Source organism: Xenopus laevis, chromosome 5S, assembly GCF_017654675.1.
Source record: "Xenopus laevis strain J_2021 chromosome 5S, Xenopus_laevis_v10.1, whole genome shotgun sequence".
Lineage (NCBI taxonomy): Eukaryota > Metazoa > Chordata > Amphibia > Anura > Pipidae > Xenopus > Xenopus laevis.
This window is the reverse complement of record NC_054380.1, coordinates 114,697,928-114,712,615: the sequence shown is the minus strand read 5'-3', so window position 1 is coordinate 114,712,615 and position 14,688 is coordinate 114,697,928. Positions and strand designations below refer to the sequence as shown.

General features: G+C 40.1%; 1 protein-coding gene across 1 annotated transcript in view; it reads left to right on the top strand.

The window, feature by feature from the left end:
* gpc1.S (glypican 1 S homeolog) overlaps window positions 1-14,577 on the top strand; it is a 57,975-nt gene extending 43,398 nt beyond the window's left edge. Inside the window, exons 4-9 of the mRNA XM_018265853.2 lie at window positions 5,415-5,580; window positions 5,692-5,822; window positions 6,400-6,519; window positions 8,908-9,041; window positions 9,729-9,904; window positions 11,560-14,577. Coding sequence (XP_018121342.1) covers window positions 5,415-5,580; window positions 5,692-5,822; window positions 6,400-6,519; window positions 8,908-9,041; window positions 9,729-9,904; window positions 11,560-11,774 — 942 coding nt within the window. The 3' untranslated portion in view covers window positions 11,775-14,577. The remainder of the gene's footprint in view (window positions 1-5,414; window positions 5,581-5,691; window positions 5,823-6,399; window positions 6,520-8,907; window positions 9,042-9,728; window positions 9,905-11,559) is intronic.
* Window positions 14,578-14,688: the final 111 nt, after the last annotated feature.

The following is a 14,688-nucleotide window of genomic DNA, read 5'->3' as shown; positions in this document are numbered from 1 at the left end:
CTTCTGATTGGCTTCTACTGCGCATAGAGGACTGTGCAAAAGGAGACCAATGTGATTACTTCAAAATTGAAGCAGGGACTTGTTAAGGCTGCTTGTTGGACTGGAGGAAACCGGATCATTTATCTTAATTAGGGTTGCCACCTTTACTGAAAAAAATTACCGGCTGGTGGGGGGCGGGCACAAAAAGGGGGCTGGCATGACACAAAAGTGGGTGGAGCTATGCAGCGTGTCGTGAAAGGGGCAGAGCAACATCGACCCGATGTCAAGAACACTGCAAAAACGGTAAGTTCTGTGCGAATTGGGGGCAGGCCGAGGGCTTTTTTTAAAGGGTATTACAAATTACCGGCAACTGCATTGCCGGTAAATTTGTAATACCGGCCCCGGCCTTGGCAGGTGTTTTACCGGCTAGGCCGGTAAAATACCGGCCGGGTGGCAACCCTAATCCTAATGCATATATATTAAAATCCCATCTACTTAATGACAATACATCACCTTTAATTAACTGTAATACAAACTAATTTGTTAGTATACATAGAAAAAAACACCAAGACAAATTAAACTTCAAAATCTTTAAACTTTAAAAAGTCTTTATTAAGAAATAACTTACCAAAACTCTGCTCCCGCTCCTCTTCAGAAACACAGAGACACGGTGACGATCCATCGTGCGGCACTCGATTTCTTCTCCCTGGCTATCTCCTATAAGGAAGGCAGGGATGAGAAATCGAGCACCGCACAATAGATCCACTGATCGGTTTCTGAAGCAGAGTTTCGGTATGTTATTTCTTAATAAAGACTTTGCGATTTTAAAGTTTAATTTGTATTGGTGTTTTTTTTTCGATGTATACTAACGATTTATTTTTTATTTTTTTGATGTTACTGGTCCTTTAACTTTTCTCAGACTGTCTAATTAAACCTTTTAGGCCTTTCCAGTTTGCAGTTTATATCTCAGACTATCCAGACACATTCATATACTGTAGGCATCAGGAGATGCAATTCCTCTACAAAAGCTTAAAAAGTTACTGCACATTTTCCCATGCTCTTTGCCAAATACCACAGCTTAGCATTTGTCATCAAGTCATAGAAGTTATTTGAAGGGTTGAATTTGCCCTTTCTTTTGTCAGTATACTCTACTATGGAAATAGGATCGTGTCCCCTCAGGACATCAGGTTACCCTACTTCACCTTTTTTTTTGCCATCACTGACTCAGCTGTCAATTTCTATTTTTATTAAAGCATTCATAGCTGTTGTAAACTCATTTAAAAATCTCAGCTGTCAATCAAATATTGCCTGCCCCTCCTCTATGCCTTAGGCAGGCAATTACTTTCACTTTCCATTCAGCACTTCCTAGTTGTCACTGCTCTCTACATTCCCCCGTTCTCTTCACCATTTAATTGTGTAACCAGGACATGGGGATGGACATCAGGTCCCCCATTCTGGTGCACAAACAAGATTCTGAGCTGATGCAAGGTTTGTCTTAATAACAGTGTCCACAAAATGGCTCCTGCCTGTTTGCTATAATTATCAATTCCCAGACTGAAGGAAACAAGATTCAGATAATTTATATAGTGTAATTAAAGTTCATTTTGCTTCATTAATATGATAAAATAGGATTTTGAATAATTTTTTTGGGTGACGGGTCCCCTTTAATAGTGCAAAAGTATAAATGCATTAAATGAATCAGACATGGAAAGATGCAGCAGGCATTAATGCTCTGTTTCTCAGCCTGTGTCAGGAACACAGTATTATTATTATTATTATTATTATTATTAACATGTATTTATATAGCGCCAACATATTTCGTAGAGCTGAAAAGTAAATGTGTTTATACAACTAAATCACATGAATTACATACATAGAACATATGGAGTTACATACATCACAATAAATACCTTTACAAAAGGTGAGGAAGGCCCTGTGCATAAAGAGCTTACAATCTAAAGGGAAGGGAGTAATACACAAGGTACTAACCAATGTCTGCCCTCCACTGCCAATCATTACTAGTCCACTTTGTGCTCCAAGTGCAAAGGGCACATGACCATTACGCCATTGGCAGTAAAGCACAGGTATGAACATATCTCTTAAAAGAATCATGCCTACGGTCATGTTTCAATAAAAGAAAACTTTCAAAAAATATCTTAGAAAATACCCTGAAAGGAGAAAGAAAGCTACCAAAGCAGTTTATTGCCAATAGATTAGACACTATAGTGCTATAACACTATATTTATTCTGTAGAATGCTTAACCATACCTGCGTAAACAGCTCTAGAAGCTCTCTCTCTGTTTGTTTAGGATAGCAGCTGCCGTATTAGCTTGGTGTGACGTCACTTCCTACCTGAGTCTCTCCCTGCTCCCTCATAACACTGGGCTCAGATTATAGCAGGGAGGGGAGGATGGAGGGGTAGAGAGAGAAATGAGCAAACTGAGCATGCTCAAGCCCTAGCCCTGGAAGTTTATGCTGAAAACAGGAAGTCTGAGCCCATGTGTACACAAGTAGACATTTCTAATAATACTTAATTTTAGCCTTTCCTTCTCCTTTAACATTTCTCTATTTTCCAGGAGATTTCCCTTTGCCTCCAGAATTTTACTTAGCATCAGGCACAAGGACAGCTACTTGTCATCATTAAAAAGTGACTGAATTATACTTTTTTCTGTAATTTTTGCCGTTTGTTGAGGGTTAGCACACGCTCTCTCTCTGATCATGCCACATGGGCACGGTTGGTTTGTTTGAAGCAGGGGCACAGTGAATATGATGGTGCTCCTGGGGGAGACCTTGTCAGGCAGTAGGAGGGAGAGAGACAGGCAGAGAGAAGAGCTCAAATTGCACAGGGGTTTGTCGCAAGAACCCGACAGAGAAGATTTCCGCTCTTTTAGTTAATGACGGCTTCCACCCACCGGAGAGAGAGAGAGATGAGTCAGTGCAGATACAAAGAGTGGGAGATACAGTAAAATATATCTTCCGTATTTCACTGAATCCCCCAGACTTTTGCTTTCATATCAAGAACAATCTAATGTACTCATTTAGTCTGCTGTCTCTTTAAAGAGAAATACTATATATAATACTAATATTTTTATATCCTCGGCTATTCTGTGATGTGGCCAACATTGGGTTCATAGATAGATAGATACAATTCAAATGCAGTACCTGGAGGAACCCTCTTTAAACTGTATAATTCACCAAAAAAAAAGGCTTCACTCAAACTGAATGAATTATGGGAATGGGAGGCTCCTGCATTACAGGAGATTTATTTTCTCTGCTCCATTACATTTTTTACACATGCCAAGTGCACCGCTCATATCTCTGCCTCATTCTAAATGACACTAATGTAGAAAGGCTGTCATGCGGCACTGCAAATGAATCTAAAGGGCTAGACTTAACTAGGAATCACTAACTGCACAGGGAAGGCTTGTAGCACCCTCTGTTGGCAACTCTCGTTTTTCTTTAGCAAATAGACAGTAGTACAAAAACCCAAGGGGCCTATTGTCTGACATTTGAATTTTCTCTCTTTTGCCTCTTCTTCTGTGTTTCCAGGCGTGTTACCCAAAGGCAAATAGTCATAGAAATAGAATGGAAAGGTCATTCTTTAGTAAAGGGGTCTCAAAGTTTTCATTGTGTCTCCGATACCTGTAGTAAGATAGACACGTCTGTCGAGTTCAACCTTTTATACTGTATTGTGAGTCAGTCCCTAAGCTCTATTGTGACAGCAGCACTGAGCATGTGAAGTATATAAATAGAAATAGATGGGGAGCTACTGGGCATCTTTGGAGGCACAGATCTTCCCTGATAAAGGGCTGGGGTGGCCATGGGCTGGTAGAGAACACTAAAAGATACAGTAGATGTAGCATCACTAGCCTAATGCTTTGTTGATCTCCATCCTTCTCCTCCTTGACCTATCATCTGCATTTGATACAGTTGATCACTCTCTCCTGATGCAGATTCTCTATTCACTTGGCATCCGTAACCAGGCTGCATCTTGGCTCTCTTCTTACCTTTCTAACCAATCATTCACTGTCTCCTATGATAACAAAACCTCATCTCCAGTTCCACTTAATGTGGGGGTGCCGCAAGGCTCTGTACTTGGTCCGCTGTTGTTCTCCCTGTACACTCTGTCTTTGGGAGATCTCATCCATTCATTTGGCTTTAATTATCATCTGTATGCTTATGATACCCAAATATATTTATCCACCCCTTCATTAACAGCTGAAATAGAGGCTCAGATCTCTAACTGCCTCCTGGCTATCTCAAATTGGATGAACCAGCACCACCTCAAACTCAACCTAACAAAAACTGAACTTATCATCTTTCCACCTAAGCCCGGTCCTACTCCCCTATTTACTATCTCTATTGATGGCATGCTCATTAATCCTGTCAACTCAGCTCACTGTCTGGGGGTAATCTTTGATTCCTCTCTCTTCTTCTCTGATCATATTAACACCACTGTCAAAACCTGTCACTTCTTCTTACGCAATATTGCCAAAATCCGTCCCTTCCTTTCACCTGATACATCCAAGACTCTGATGCATGCTCTCATCCTATCCAGACTAGATTACTGTAACCTTCTACTAACTGGCCTCCCTAACTCCCATCTCTCCCCTGTACAGTCTCTATTAAACACTGCTGCAAGAATTATCCTCCTCTCATCCAAAAGGGTACAGGCCCCCCTCTGCTGAAGTCCTTATCATGGCATCCTATAAAATTTATAAACTCCTCCTCAAAACCTTCAAAGCTTTCATTCCTCTGCACCTAACTACATCTCATCTCTTGTCTCTCTATATGTTCCTGCCCGAAATCTCCGCTCCTCTCACAGCAACCGCTTGGTTGTACCCCCCACTACTACTGCTGTTTCCCGTATCAAACCCTTCTCTCTTGCGACTCCTTATATTTGGAATGCCATTCCTGAATCTCTCAGGAGAGAATCCTCCTTCAATGTTTTTAAAACAAAACTCAAAGACTACCTCTGGGAGCACCTGGATAACACCTGAACTGGCACTTATAGAACAGTGTAACAAACTGTAACCCACAGCACCTTAATACCCCTCTGAATTGTGTCTGTATGTTACCCTCCCATTTAGACTGTAAGCCCTACGGGGTAGGGTCCTCTAGCCTTTTGTTTCCTTGACACTGAGCACTTAATCTGCATTGTAATTATATTTTATATTTATGTGAATTGTATTTCTAATAATGCACTTATTGTTACTTTTTATTCCAATGACCCCTTGTTTGTTACTACTAATTTATTGTTTTGTTGTACAGTGCTTTGCTCTCAAGGAGCGCTTTACAAATAAAAATATACATACATACATACATAATTATGTAAAAAGCAACTTGAGCAACAACATAAATGTTATTTAAAGGCAAAGTGTCATTTTTCTTCAGTTTGTAATAGCCATATTGGTTTGTGTGTTCTCTTCCCCCAGGTTCCCATGAGCACAGAGTGTGCACGTGCCGTCATGAAGCTCATGTACTGTCCTCACTGCCGCGGCCATTCCAGCATAAAGCTGTGTAATAACTACTGCTGGAACATCATGCGTGGCTGTCTGGCCAACCAGGCGGATCTGGACTCAGAATGGAAAAATCTTATTGGTGAGCAGCTACCTGACCCCCTTGCTGTTTTTAATCACAGAATGATGAGATTGTGTACACACTGCTCTGCGGCCTCTCCTCTCATTCACCAGTCCTTTTTTTTTTTCGCAGAGTCACTGCTGCTGGTGGCAGACAAGTTTAGTGGGTCTTCCAATGTGGAGAATATTGTGGGGTCAATCCACACCAAGATCACTGAGGCAATAACTCACATGCAGGAAAACAAGGAACTCCTAACAAACAAGGTAAGAGTCCACTGGATTCTTTTTAGGCTCCTCTGTGCAAAGAAACAGGAGATATGCTAAAATTAAATTGAGGTATCCCTATACCCTCCAGAGGGCAGAATAAAGCCCTGGCACCACCCATGGCCTGGGAAGGCTGAGATAAGGCCATATATTCCCCTTTTATACCTGAGAAATACAATAGCTCATGAGGCTGTTGATAGGAGCTGAGATTTTTACCTGAAGGGACTACACTATTGTTTACCTTAAAAATTGTGGACCCAGTCACCCAGCATTGTCTGCACTATAACCCACTCACAACACCCCAACCACCTCTCTAGTTTAGAACCTGCGGTTCAGGAACCTTTTGGGCTTCTGTTTGGAAAATCAATTAATGTTCCCATATTGAGAACTTGCTGGTCCCAAACAAATGGCTTTGATTTGCGGAATTTATATTGTCACGTATTGGCCCACAGCCTTCCCAAAAATTTCTGTTACTACTGTCCCAGGTAACATACCAGAGTATTATTATGATGTTAAGTTTATAAATGGTCCATAATTATTTCTGTATTTAGCTGAATGATGAGCTTTCTCCAATCAGGTATTTAAAGCCTGCGGGAATCCAAAAAAGACCAACAAAGGTTCGAAATCCGAGGAGAGAAGACGCAAAGCCAAGGCTACTCAGGAAGAAAAATCTGCTGTTGCCATAATGGACAACCTGGTTGGTGCTGAATCTCCTGCTGTTTGTTTTAATGTGTCCTTATAATAATATACTAATATACTTAACATGAAGCATTAGGATCATGTAGTCGGGGGGATGGTTGAGGAGCTAATACTCCCCTTGTGGGCTTTAGTGCTGACATTCAGTCATCTGAAACCCATCACTGTAGAAAAGCTGCATCCATAGGGAGGCTCAGATAAAGCAGGCAAGATTAGGACCTGTCTTACGTTCCTAGCAGCACAATTGGATCTCAGCGCCATATGCCTACTGTTCACACAGGGGAATCAATAAAAAAAGATTAACAAAAAAGCATAAGGGAGACTTCCCTGCCCTGCACACCTTACGGTCCAGTAATTCTTGAGATAGTCGTCTGTCAGACATTCTGCCGGGGAGATAATGAATTAATTGCACTGTTCTCCCTGATAACAGCATGGCCCTTTCCATTTATTCTGAATGTATTTGCTTGTATATGGGGGATAGAGGTCATTATATCAATATAATAAATCAGAACAGCCCCTTCTAGTTGGCCTGTTAAGAATTTGAGCCAAGTCTAGACTCGTGTAGTACCAGAGTTGAGGGAGTGAGGAAGGTGCTATTGCAGGAATGCCTGGCTTTTATGCCATTAAAACTGAGGAGGAAAGGTCATGGGGCCATTCACCTTGAGTATGCAAGCCATAATCCATATTCATCATCCATATTCAGTCTGCCTGCTGCTTGTGTATAAGCAATCCTCCTAATTCGATCAACATTTGCAAGGGTAGCCCATCCACTAATGAAAATAATGAAAATAAATGATGTTCATATACTGGGATTAATACATAAATCCCAAATATAGAACTAGATTCAAGTCCTTGCCAAAACATTATTTTATGGTTTATCATGTGAAAACTTAGGGGTCAGGTTCAATCTGAGGACAAAAATTTGAGATTTAGGGGGTTATTTATCAAAGTCCAATTTTATCTCAACATTTTCTGCTACAAACTCCGATCAGGTTTCTTACGCTTACTTATTATTACATCTTCCCGAAAATTTGCTTTGCGGGAAAAAAAATCTGATTTTCCCGATTTTTCACCCGAAAACTCCGATTTTTTTTATGCTTTTTTGCCCACAAACTTTGGCGTATTGCACAAAACCCAGCGCACATCAAAAAATTATCGACAGGTCCGAGATGCCGGATTTTCTAATTCAGACTTTTCCATCCTCTGGGTTTTATAAATTCTGAAAAATTAGTGATTTTATAAAAGTCAGATTTTATAAAAAAAAATCACAGATGTTTTTGGGATTTTTGCAATCGGAGTTTAGTAAATAATCCCCTTATTTTGCCATAAAAATATTCAATAGAGTTGACTTCCATTGCTTTGCCATAGACTTCAATAGAGTGAGAAAATCTTTCTTATCAAACAGAATCTGGCCCTTAATGTGACGTCAGATAGTGAATTCAGTTGGCCATAGGAGGCCCACACGCACTGAAATGTCATAAATACCCCAGCAAATAGCCAACTAATAGGTAAAACAAATCTGCACTTGAGGGTAAATATTGTATCACCTTATTAAGCACAAGATACCAAAGCCCCCTTCTTATAGAGACTTTGGTAACATGACTAAGGTACTGATCACACAAGATTTAGACATAAAGGATACTCCTGAATGGCCAAGCGCTTCAATCTCTCCTAGAAAATCTATTTATGGAGGAGCAACATTATTACATTATTACTATCCGTTTCTAGGAAGATGTAATGGTCTCTGTAACTCTGTGATCCTTCTGACCTATTAATTACAGTTGCATCAAGTGCCTGACCCACTATTGACCAATGATCCCCTTAGGAGAACAAATGTCAATCTTTGCTGGGCTCACTATCCCCTGTATCCTCATCACACCCATTGGGGTCTTTAAGCTCTATATTTAGGCCACTCTTCTGCCATTGGATGAGATTTTCTAAGATAATGATACACAGGAGCCATGAATTATCTGTATAATATATAACCTTATAAAAGGCTTTCAGTGATGCCATCACTTGTCTATATAACAGATATCTTTATAAAAGGTGTTCAGTGATGCCATCACTTGTAATTGGTGATTAGTGTTGTATCACCTGTCTCATTAAACATTTGTATTATAAAATGTAGTATTATATGAGGATAATAAAAGTCACCTTGGAGTCCCATTACCTGTATGGAAGCACTCAGCTTATGAACTTGTATCCTGATACAGCCAAGGTCCTCCAAGGTGACTTGCAATATATATATATATATATATATATATATATATATATATATATATATATATATATATATATATATATATATATATATATATATATATAATTCAGTAGGACTTTCTATCAATGGAAATAACTCCTGTCTATTATGCTGTTGTTTTATTGTTAGATTTCAGATGTGAAAGGAATTCTGAGTGATATTCAAGATTATTGGGTTTCTCTACCAAGTTTATTTTGCACAGAAAAGGTGACAGCAGGCCCAGGATATGAGGACAAGTGCTGGAATGGAATAACTAAGGGCAGGTAAGAGATCTGGGGGCTGCAGTGGCATTAATCTTGCTTTACTACCACGTTATAAATCATAATTTACTAATATTTATTGTAGTACAATTATCGGACCTGTTATCCAGAATGCTCGGGACCTGAGGTTTTCCAGATAATGAACTTTTCTATAATTTGGATCTTCTTACCTTAAGTCTACTTAAAAATAATTAAAATATTAAATAAACCCAAAATGACTGTTTTGCCTCCAATAAGGACGAATTGTATCTTAGTTTGGATCAAGTACAAGGTACTGTTTTATTATTACAGAGAAAATGTTAATCATTTTTAAAATGTTTTATTGTTTGGCTAAAATGATGTTTATGGGAGATGGCATTTCCATAATCTGGAGCTTTCTGGATAACGTGTTACTGAATAATGGATCCCACACCTGTATAATTAACCCAAAAATAGGCAGGTGCAGCTTTTGGGCGTGAAGACCCTGAAATAGAGGCACATTTATATGACAAGTTGCTATGGGCTATGGACCCATGTTACTGCTGACAACCCATCCCCTCTTATAAGAGAATATTGTTATTTCAGTTCCTAACTGCTGCTTGGTTACAAACTTGATTGGGTGAATTGCACAGTCCCCACTGCGTCTTCAATAAAACTAACAAACTTTTAATGGTAATTGTAACGATGATGTCTGCTTTTGACCTGTTTTAGGTATATGCCTGAACCAATGGGTAGTGGTTTGGCCAATCAGATTAACAACCCAGAGGTTGATGTTGACATTACAAAGCCTGATATGACTATTCGCCAGCAAATAATGCAGCTGAAGATCATGACAAGTCGCCTAAGAAACGCATACAATGGCAACGATGTGGATTTTCAAGATACCAGTAAGTAAATTCATAGCTTGATCTGATCTTGCCCCTGCAGCAACTCCCTATTGTGTCTGGTAACATGATGAATTCTAAGGATTACATGGTTAGCCGGGCTCTGTGGAATTCATTACTTCTGCATGACTTTTAATATGTATCCTTGAATTATCCACTGATGTGTAAATAGGCCTCTCTTTTGTCCCATTACTCTTGTGACCTGCTTAATCTGTACAATTATTCTATGTCTGGGCCTAACGCTAAAGCCACACACAACACAGATCTAGGCCTGCGGAGAAGTGCAAGCCAACAATCCGCTGCTCCTCTTATGCTTTGGTCTGCTGAGAATCCGTGACGTGTGGCCCTAGCCTGAAGGTACCCATAGAAGTAGCGATCCACTCGTTTGCCGATGTCGCCAAACGAGCGGATCTCTCCCCGATATGCCCACATTGAAGTGGCCGATATTGGACTGATCCGATCGTGGGCCCTAGGGCTCAATGATCAGATCATAATGCATCCAAAACGGGCGGTCGGATCGCAGGACCGCATACAAGCACAGATGCGCCCGCGACCGACTGGATTTTTTAACCTGCCCGATCGAGATCTGCCCGACTTTCAGCCAGATATCGAACGGGGAAGCCCGTTGGATGGCCCGACTCATGGGCAAATAAGCTGCCGACTAGGTCTGTCGGCAGCTTTTATCGGCTCGTGTATGGGGGCCTTTAGGCACAGATAGTGAAGCCATCAGCCTATTGGTGTACTTAACTTAAAAAATCTAATAAATTTCAAAAACTCAAATTTTACAGGTTTATTAAGCAGACTTTTTTTTAGAAATTTGGTATCTAAAGTTCACGTAGACGTCAATGGGAGTTAGGCAAAATGTAAGCAATTTTTTTCAATTTGAATTTTTAAAAATGGTTATTGAGCTTGCTAACTCGCAAATTCAAGCTATTTGAGTTTTTTTTACACAATTTTATTCAATCGAGTTTTTTAGAGTCTCAGTTTTTATTAAATAAGCAAACATTTTTTAACGTGCGTTTATTTGAAGAAGAAAACAACTCTACAAACTACACAAAGTCGAATTTTGATAAACAGGCCCTTCTGTGTGGCTACTATAAATATGTTTATAACCTTATAACTTTAAATCAGTGCTGCCATATGTTGGGGGATAAAAGCGTTTTGTAGTGATGCCGTTGGGATCACAAAGGGACCAAGATGCTGTCTCATGCATTTGGGTTGAGTTAAAAAAAAGTGACAAGTAGTAAAGTGCAAAAATTAGACACAAGACTCAGTTTTTTTGCACTCTCTTTGCACTCTTTATAAGAAGCATGAAAGCTGTAGCTTGTTCTGAATACAGTAATACCTTTATACAGCAGCTCTGTATTCAGAGATTGTGGGTGGCATTTGGATGTCCTCTGAAAAATCGTGCACAGACTAGGGCAGGATCAGACTGGGCCAGCAGGACACTGGGAGAAATCCCGGTGGACCCCACCATCCAAGGCCTTTCCAGGTTTGGGGGATTGAAATGAGGTGATCTAAAGACGTACGCAATGGCATGGTGGACCATAGGCTGGTGGCCCCTGGTGCCAAGTATGGCTACTTAATCCACCTTTGTTCTGTATACAGCCAACTTTAAAACTAGTTCAAGTAATGAATTTATTATTGTCCCTTTACAGGTGATGACATCAGTGGCTCTGGAAGTGGCGATGGCTGCAGCGAGGACATTTGTGGTAGAAAGCTCTCTAGAAACACTGTCATAATTCAGCCTGAAACACACGCAATTCCGAGGCAACCTAACCCCGGGGTGCCAGGGTCAGGCACACGCCTCTATTCCTGGGACCTAATCATATGTCTTGTGGCTCTACTTGTTGCACAGTGCACCAGATGGTAACTGATGTCAATTGTCATAATAAAGGAAATGCTCTTGTGTTTGCCCAAAATAAACTTGACAACGTCCAGATTTTGGAAGCAGAAGGGGGAGGCGTCTGGGTCACTATAACACTGTGCTCTTCTGCGGTCTCAGCCTGCCTCTGTACCTCTAGTTACTTTTCTATCCCAGTGCATTTTATTTGGCAATACAGATGATCCATAGGGTACTATTGTGACAAGCGATGGGGATCACACTAATTACATATCTTTTTTTGTTTTTAATGATAAATTAACTTCCAAGAAATATTTATTAGTTAAGAGACATACAGTACCTCGAGTCGCATTGCTGCAGTGCCAGCGACGAGAGCCACTTATGCAATATTCTTTCTGTTTCTATATAATGGACCCTTTTTGTTATTTACTGCGCTGGGAGTTTTCTTGTGTTCAGTGAAACACTGTGCAAACTGAAGTCACTTTGGATCCACGCCTCTGCATTGTACTTTAGCAACCATATCTGTCAGACTCTTGGACTCTTCCCACCCCCCATGGACTTGTATGGGCAGTCTTGTGTTGCTTATTAGGAAGGGGTAAGGATGATGCTACTAAGTCTGGAAAACATGGTACTGCCACCCTTTTATATCAAACCATAGCATTGTCTTGGTAGGTACTATGGGACAAGGGTCCAGTCTCTTGACTTTGTATGAAGAGTGGAGATTGGGCTAGTCCAGATAAAATAACTGAAATGAACTTCTGGGTGTGATTTTATTCACCTTGAAATTTACTTTCGGTATCTTGTTGGTAGATATAATCTAAGCAATGTTGATTTGACATGCTTTGCTGCAACCCTCCAAGTCTTTGAAGGGTTAGTTCACTTTTCAATACTTTTAGTATGATCTGGACATAGATATTCTGAGACTGCAACTGTGTTTTTTATTTATTGATCTCCAAGTTGGAATTCTAGAGTCCATCTGGTTGCCAGGGTCTGATTTACCCTAGTAACCAGGCATTGTCTTGAATGACAGACTGGGAGATGAAATGGAGAAGGTCTGACTTGAAACATACATAAAAGGTAATAATAATACAATTTTAGCCTCACAGAGCAATTGTTTCTGGGGTCAGTGACCCCCCCCCATTTGAAAGCTGTAAAGTGGCAGAAGAAGGGAGAAATAGTTCAAATAAATGTGAAATTTTGCTGTGGTGTATGCCTCCACTTTTCTAAATGTAGTTAAAAATCTAAAATAAAAATTAAAGTCACAGATATCTTATTCAAAGGGGGTAAAAAAATATTATACACAGTATTCATGTCCCAAAGTACCCCCAGTCCAAGGGTTGTACATAGTTAAATAATCACAAAAGGCAAAAATCGGGAAAGACTTACTGTTTAGTGAAAACTGAGCCCAAATATTATAAAAATGAAAAAACTTTATGAGGACATACTCTAGCCTGACGCGTTTTGTGCCAAAGGTGGGCACTTACTCATAGGCTCCTATGGAAATAGTTCAAAAACTATTTTAAAAAGTACAAATGAAGACCAATTGAAAAGAAGCATTGGCCATTCTATAATATACTAAAAGCTAATTCAAAGGTGAACTCCCCCTTTAAAATTAAATCTGGTCTGGAAGGGTCACAGGGCAGATGAATGGTCCAGCCAGACTTTGTATTGATTATCGTTCAGTTCTGGCCTTCTCCCAACCATCTTGCCTGCTGTTATTCATAAGGTTATCGGGGGCCCGCTAATAGAGCGGTTGAGGTTTAAAGCTGCAAAAGATATATAAAAAATAATACCTCTGACTTTGCAATTCTGGATCCAACAAGATGTTTAGGTTTAGTGAGAAGGAGAGGCAAGCTGTGCATGTTTATATTGGGTGAAAATGATTGTACTTAATGTGATCCCTTCTCATACTGTATATTGTTTGTATTATTCTTTAACATTCTGCAATTTGTCTCTGAGCACTGCTCACAATCTGTTGCGGATATTTTATAATTTGGTACTCCTGACACTGCTCGTAGCACATATTAAACTGTTACCATACAACCATAATGTATAAGGGTGCAAATCCAGGATTCTTAGTCCTTAGAACTTTGTCCACAGCTTGTACCAGGTCAAAAATTCATCAGAAAATGCACTGTTGGGCAGGTCTGGACTGAGAATTAAAATAGGCCCTGGCATTTCAGGTACACAGAGGCCCAATCAGCCCACACCAGCTCACTAAATAGTGACTTTCTATGGCACCTTATAGCAGCCCCTCTGGCATTTGCCAGAACCCACAGATTGCCAGTCCGGGCCTGCTATTGGGTGCAAGTCAGCCCTGTTCTTATCTACCATAGGTAGGTGGTATGTACAGACCTTAGTGACATGGAAGTTGGGGGTCAGGATACGGGAAACCTATATCCATCCTATATATGTGCAGTACAGGCAAGTCCCCATCTTTTTTGCTCACGAGATCTACCCAAGGCAGGAGCAAAGTGCAAAGAACAAATCCGCTTTGCATTAATTTTTTGCATTTTGCCAAAGATAAATAGAAACAATGAGGCCTACAAGGTTTAACTGTAGGATCTACGGCACCAACATGAAAATATCATTGTGCTAGTTCTTTAGTTTGTGGCTTTAATTTTTTGTTCTCTGCTGTGCCATGTTTATTGGCAACATGCAGTGTGGGAAGGCCCAGATATCCTGTTAAATAAAGGGTTATAGGACTAGTTCCATGATATAAAATAACTATAAAAATGCACCTGTGCTACATTGTAGGTTGAATAAATATGTCTGCCAAATAGGATTTGTTTTTATAGCTTTTTAGATATTAAATAAAATGGCTCGTTCTGGCTCTCACTCAGCTTATTTGCTGCTTAACAATAAGATCACTCTTTCTAGAGACAGCCAATCACACCTCCTATCATCCAGGGACTCACAGCAGGGCTGAGATGCTTGCAGCAGT